This window comes from Rosa chinensis, chromosome 7 (assembly GCF_002994745.2).
Source record: "Rosa chinensis cultivar Old Blush chromosome 7, RchiOBHm-V2, whole genome shotgun sequence".
NCBI classification, from domain to species: domain Eukaryota; kingdom Viridiplantae; phylum Streptophyta; class Magnoliopsida; order Rosales; family Rosaceae; genus Rosa; species Rosa chinensis.
The window spans coordinates 44,245,300-44,251,735 of NC_037094.1; the positions used below are offsets into that span (position 1 = coordinate 44,245,300).

Below are 6,436 nucleotides of genomic sequence, written 5' to 3' on the forward strand. Positions count from 1 at the left end.
AAAGCCTTTGTTCTCAACTCTAAAGAAATGAAACAATATAAAAGAAGTTGACAATTCATGATCTCGTCTAACTAGATTTCCTCTTGTCCAACCTTACGTCCATTACAGCTCATAGTTGCAGCAGGAATTGGCCCGATTCTAGCTTTGAAGTACTTCAGGTATACATACAGACCAAGCAAAATCAATACACTACAGCAGGCTGAACGTTTGGGTGGGCCTATCCTGTCTATTGGGAGCATTGAGCCACAAACAAGAGGCGTAGAAAAGGAAGTTTCTCCATTATCGATTACTCAACCCAAGAACAGAAATCCGATTTTCGAACCTCTATTATCAGATTCACCCAATGCTACACGAAGATCTTTTGGTTCAGGAACGCCTTTTGATTTCTTTCAATCACAGTCCAGATTGTCCATGTCTAACTACTCAAGAAACAAGGACAACTGAGGTTCCCAATAATTTTAGCTGGGCAAAGCTAACAGAACACATTATACGTCGGTGGCACATTTGAACTGTACTATATAATATATATGAGCATAACACCAAGGAATTCAGTCACCGCAGCCTCAATTCAAAGAACCACTCCGACAGGATTAAGAGTTACATGTTCATATATGTTCACCAAGGATTAAGTTGAATATTTAAAACTACAAAATAGAGAGATCCAAATACTAGATTTGGAGGTCTTAATTCCAATGCTCTTTTTTTTTAAAGGGAGAAGTGCTTTAAAGTCTAACGTTACAGAATATGTCCAAACAAAACCTAGATCATTAAGATAACCAAAAAAAAAAAAAGCATTTTCAATCAACTGATTCACCCTTTCACTTTTAACAAGTCCAACCAACAAGTCCTAACGCCTAACATATTTTCGCTTGTTAACCTGAGACAAATACAGAATCTGATAACGTAAGACTGGAATACTGATAGGTAGTGATAATGTAACATTCAGTTATACCATCACAAGTTACCAAGTGTAGTCCCAACAGCAGCCCCAATGACACAGGCTGAGGCCACTGAACATAATTGCGTCTGATTGTGTATGACTTTAATCTCAGCACCTAGTGCAGCAAGTTCCTGTTGTAAACATATACGTTATTAAAAGAATTCAATCTCTAAGCCAATGCAAACAAATAAAACATTTTTCATCAAGGATATTAATGGTCCTCACTTGACTTATTTTGTTGAATTTCTCGCCAATCTCATCACTGGTTCAGTAACAAAATTATTAAAAAGTTAAAACATAAGCCAAAAACACAGTAAAGAAATGATTGAAGCCTCTATAACAGATGAGTTCTTCGGATCGAAAGTTAGACATACCTGATCATGTTTTGGAAGTTTTTCTGAACCTTATCCGATTCAAATTCCATCTTTGAAAACTTATGCTCCTAGATTTATAGAATAAACAAAGTAATGATTCTTTTTTGGTCCCAGAAAAGGATTTACAGTAGAGAACTAGCCAAAACCATGCCACAATATGTCACCTCAAAAGTTCAAATATTGCAAAAAGAAAAAAAAAACAATGCATGGGTTAGCACTTAACAGGCTCTAACAACACAACAGTATCATTGATATAAATATGTATAAGAATTCAGGTCACGTACTGCTAATTAAAAAATTTTAATAGCTGGATACTTCAATTCTTATGATGGTACCACAAACATGGGTCTGGACTATGTTTCCAGCCGTTGAGTACATGGGGTGGGAATGTCGATTGGTTACAGCCCTAGCACTGATGGGGAGTTTTATAATTGACATCTTTGGATATATAATCTACAAGAATTGAACTTGCTCCTCTCCACCCCTTGCAAATTGATTTTGGAATGGATGCACTCATATATATATATATATATATATATATTTCAATTTATTGAACAGAAAGTAAAGAATTCAAATTTGTCTATAGAGTATAGACTATGCTGAGTTGCTGATACACACACACACAGTAAATTATGCACAGCCCCAACTGCACAAATTTAAAAAAATAAAAAATAAAATATCCTACCTAACAAACTTTCATTTCAAGATTCAGCCAGCATCCAAGAAAATAATAGTAAATGTTCCGCTGTTAGGGATTACTTACTATAATTGGATCTATAAAACTGATCAATTCAGGGTTTGGTCAAATATATAACAAAACTGAGTTACTGTGATCATGAGCAACAGTGCTCATTGAGATTTAGTCACTAGTTAATATATTTAATCTCAGTGCATAAAGGACTAAGAAAAGGTCACAAAAGGAAGAAAAAAGTTTAGAAGGCTCTAGAGACATGAACAGTACGTAAACTAATCTATGAGACAAGAAAATACCTATAAAATACTTTAATGTACGTTTCAAAAGTGCAGTGAAATGATAGGTCATAATAACACTTTAGAGAATATGGATTTGAAAACGAGTACCTGTTGCCGACTTGTATTAGATTTCACTGACTCAGAAATGTGCCTGCAGAAGAACCAAGTTTAGACGTAAAGGATGTAATAGGGCTTTGCCAAAGTCCTAATTGATGCATTCCCTAGCTAGAAATTGCCATGGATTCTTTAAAAGGCACACCTCACTAATTCACTGTGCATCTTCTTCATCTCAACCCGAAGCTTTTCATATTCAGTTTCCATCAATGAAAGAGGGTGCTCCTGAACCCAATTGAGGATTAATAGAATTAAAAAGAAATGAAGGACTACTAGAAATACTAAACTAAACTAAATGAAAAGCTATGATACCAAAACCGCAATACCGACTTTAATAGATTTTACCAAATCCTAAAACCATAATATGCATATAGGATAAGAGGACACTATTCAACTGAAAATCAATCAATATATTAAGAAAAGAAATGCAAGGAGTTAATTGTTCAATTCATTTGAAGTGGCAATGCCATTGAATGAGCATATGCAAGTATTGCATATCTGGCACAGGAAATGGATACCATAAATCTGGTGCCTTTCAACCAGTATTAAAGTACTGAATGAACATTACTTTAGACCAAACTGAAGTACGTTTTACTGGAAACTAAATAGACAACACATCCCAGAAAGAGATGGTATAAAAAGTAAACAAACTAAAGGCAGAAAACTGTTACTGTAGAGAGCTATGAACTAATAATAATATAGCGAGCCAAATTCACAAACATGATGTGCTGATGGGTACCAGAGCATGATTTGCATTTGGTAAAAACTTGCTCCAGAAACTATCTGCAGTAAAATCCATTGTTATAGGGTGAACGTGCACATAGAGGCTTAATTGGAACCCTAATAGAAACAGGCATTTACAAAATCGCCATTGATTCCTATAATTTTTGGGAGGCGCCAATCGACTCCAACAGTGAGAAAGTTTTTAAACTCTTCTGAAACAAAGGAAAAAAGGGATAGATCGAAGAGCCTAAAGACTGTTTTTTATACCCAATATGAGCACCTCTATGTAGTGCTTATTCTCTGTTAGGAGTACCCCTGTTCATGATTGCTGCTATAAGTGTCTGTATAAATCAGATCCTTTAAAGATATGTTTGTATAAATCAGAAATAGCAGAGTCCATGAGTGAAAAGTAACCTGTAGCCTAGATTAACATGATGATGTTATTTGAACAAGTAATGGCCCAATTTGGGATTTATGGGTAACCCACACTAATACTAAGTAAACCTATGATATGAACCATGGATCACTTGTGTGGTAAGGCTAATAGCCAAGCTAAGTTTGAACAATAATTCTGAACTCCATCCTTATAACTTCACAAAAATTCAGGATACTACAGTCCTTTTGGTCCATGAAGGAACTCATTAAGCAAAGGTTCTGAAACCACAATATGCCTCTCCAAACAAATCCAGCTGAATCCTAAACATAATAGAATGCAGAGAATTCATTCAACGAAAAGGCAATGCACTTAGCTTTTGGGTTTCATAAGGTTAACCAAAATCCGCTCGTTCGAAATCAATCAGCAGTTATGTGAAAGATAAAACATCATGATCAGCAATGATAAATGTGATTTTCTCACATCTTTACATGATAGCCACCAAAACCCTAACCCCACTGCATCATAGCTTAAGTGCATGATCAAGTAATAAAAAAAAAAAAAAAAAAAAAAAAACAGGGGCATGAGACTACCACACAACTATAAAATTGTGACATCATAATATATTTAATTGATAAAGTAATACTACTCAGTGATTATGACCAAACAAACCAACTGAATAAAAACAATACTATCTTTTCAAAAATGACATGGACAATTTCATCAGTACCTGTGAACTTCCAGAAGCGGAGGTTGGTTTTAACGACCTTAATCCTCGAAGCCCTTCTTCAGACTGCAAATACCGGAAAAAAGAAAAAAAATTAAGCAACAAAATACATAGAAGAATGGCTCTGAATTGAAACCCTAGTCGGTATGAAATTAGTGTATTTGGCAAGGAAACAAGTGTTAAAGCGAGTACCAGAGCACGAGTTCCATGGAGTTTGAGCTGAGGAATCTGCTTGCTCAATAAGCCACTGCGAAACTTTGAACGAGCGCACAGGCCTGGAAGCTTAAGCACACACTTCTGCATCGCCATCGTCTCCTTCAATTCTTCTCACCGAGAGAGAGAGGGAGAGGGAGAGAGATTTGTATTGAGGCTTTTGGAAAACGCTGAGAATCACGAGTTATAGTGTGCCAGAGGTTGCTTAACCTAGTTGTAATAGGGTTGGAATATTCTCATACATATCCTATCGATATTTTAGTAGGATTCTAGGTACTTGTATTCCAAGCATACGTCTATGCAACATCCTCTATATAGAGGGCATTATTAATCAGACTAGTCTTTATTGACACATGCGATGCATGTGTTAAACAATTTTTATTTTTATTTTTATTTTTACTTTTCAGAGGGAAAAAAAATTACATCTATATGATGTGGGCAGTTATATCTATAGATAATGAGATTGAGAAGTTATATCTTATATAATTAAGCCAATTTTTGAGACAATGGTTAAATTTTTGAAGTACCATATATGCCCTCACATTATACAAATATTAATAAATAAATTATTTCTATATGTGGATAAGATAGTCTATTACTATATTATATTTGAAAAAATTGTAATACATCCCATGAAAAAAGGAGAAGGTTCCATAAAATTAGGAGAGAAATTGCTGTAACTTTTTTAATTAAAAAAATAAAATAAATAAAAGTCAATTGACATATGCGGAGCACATGTTAAAGGGCTAGTATATAGAATGTGGGATAAGAAGTTATCATTTCCTATTTTTTTCTGAATTTTTATTTTTATTTTGTTATTTACCATAATATCCCTTATATATTAAAGACTTTTTTAAATTAAACTATAGTTTAAGGATATTTAGGTTATTTCAAACCCACTTTGACTGACAAAGTGGGTTCTCTTAATAATAGTATAAATACACAACAATTTCTCTCCGAATCATATTCTCTTTAAACATAACGAGCACTGTCTCTAGCTTTGAGAGAAAAAAAAAAGAGAGAGGGAGAGGGGGAGAGAGAGAGAGAAAAAAAAACCAACCTGCAGCTAGCCTGGCTGCCTCTTGCACGCATCAGCGCCAGCCCACCTCACACCAATGCACGCTGCCCTCGCCCAGCCTCCAGCTCGCACCGGCCCTGCACTACATCAGCATGCACAGCCCAACGCCAAAGCACGCAGCCAAGCATACCCCTGCACCTCGCTCGCTGCTCCTATTCGTTGCCTCGCTGCCCTGCCCTTGCTTGTACCCAAGCAGCAAGCACATCGCCTCTGCCCAGCAGGTAGCAACCCTACTCGCCCTGGGTACCAGCTTCGCTAGCATGCTCCAACATCCTTCCTGCCTCCCCAGATTTTATTCATTGCACAGCTACGACAGCCTGCCTCCACAAGCATCCGAGCACACACACACGCTGCCTTGCTTGACGCTGCCTGCACCTCCTCAGCCTCGCCAATAGCTTGCTAGCATCGCTGAACAAAAAAAAAAAATTCAAGTAAGTTTCTTTCATTAAAAGTCCTTATTTTTATTTAAATGTGATGCTTTATTTAATTAATTATATGCATCGTAAATTTTATTGATTCAAGCATGCTTTGTGAATTTTATCTATGTTTTTATAATTGCAAAAGTTTGAGCATGTTTTGTGAATTTTATTTTCGCTTTATATATATAATTATGAAATTTTGAGCCTGCTATGTATATTTCATTATGATTTAAAGGCCTGCTCACCTAAGAGACAGTTTTTAAGGGACAAGTGAATCTGACGGCTGAAAATAAATGCACAGTTTTAAGTTATTATAATTTATGCTTTTATATTTAATACATGTGGTTAAGATGCATTTGTCCCTCACAGTCCCTTAGGTGAGTAAATCTGTTATTGTTTATACTTTATGAAGTTGTGAGATTTTGAGTAGAACGGTAGGGATTCGTGCTACTCCGAATTTGAATTTGTCGAAGCATTGAACATTTTTGTTCTTGACCATTTAT

General features: G+C 35.7%; 1 protein-coding gene across 2 annotated transcripts; it reads right to left on the reverse strand.

Moving 5' to 3' along the window:
* Nucleotides 1-760: 760 nt before the first annotated feature.
* On the reverse strand, nt 761-4,586 carry LOC112180846. Of its 2 annotated transcripts, XM_024319409.2 has the most exons (8): nt 4,416-4,586; nt 4,227-4,289; nt 2,546-2,625; nt 2,395-2,437; nt 1,315-1,382; nt 1,166-1,202; nt 966-1,071; nt 853-877 (listed from the first exon to the last, which is right to left on the reverse strand). In XM_024319409.2, exons 1-8 carry the CDS (start codon nt 4,530-4,532, stop codon nt 873-875), a joined length of 519 nt encoding a protein of 172 aa, XP_024175177.1. In that variant the 5' UTR covers nt 4,533-4,586; the 3' UTR covers nt 853-872. The 2 variants fall into 2 exon arrangements, with proteins under 2 accessions (XP_024175176.1, XP_024175177.1); XM_024319408.2 differs by having other exon boundaries at nt 761-1,071.
* Nucleotides 4,587-6,436: the final 1,850 nt, after the last annotated feature.

Excerpts from the sequence above, each read along its gene's own strand:
- LOC112180846 (XM_024319408.2), bottom strand. The coding sequence starts at position 4,532 with ATGGCGATGCAGAAGTGTGTGCTTAAGCTTCCAGGCCTGTGCGCTCGT. Across the intron at positions 4,290-4,415 it reads TCCATGGAACTCGTGCTCTG|TCTGAAGAAGGGCTTCGAGG; the intron begins GTACTCGCTTTA and ends CGGTATTTGCAG. Across the intron at positions 1,203-1,314 it reads AACTTCCAAAACATGATCAG|TGATGAGATTGGCGAGAAAT; the intron begins GTATGTCTAACT and ends TTACTGAACCAG.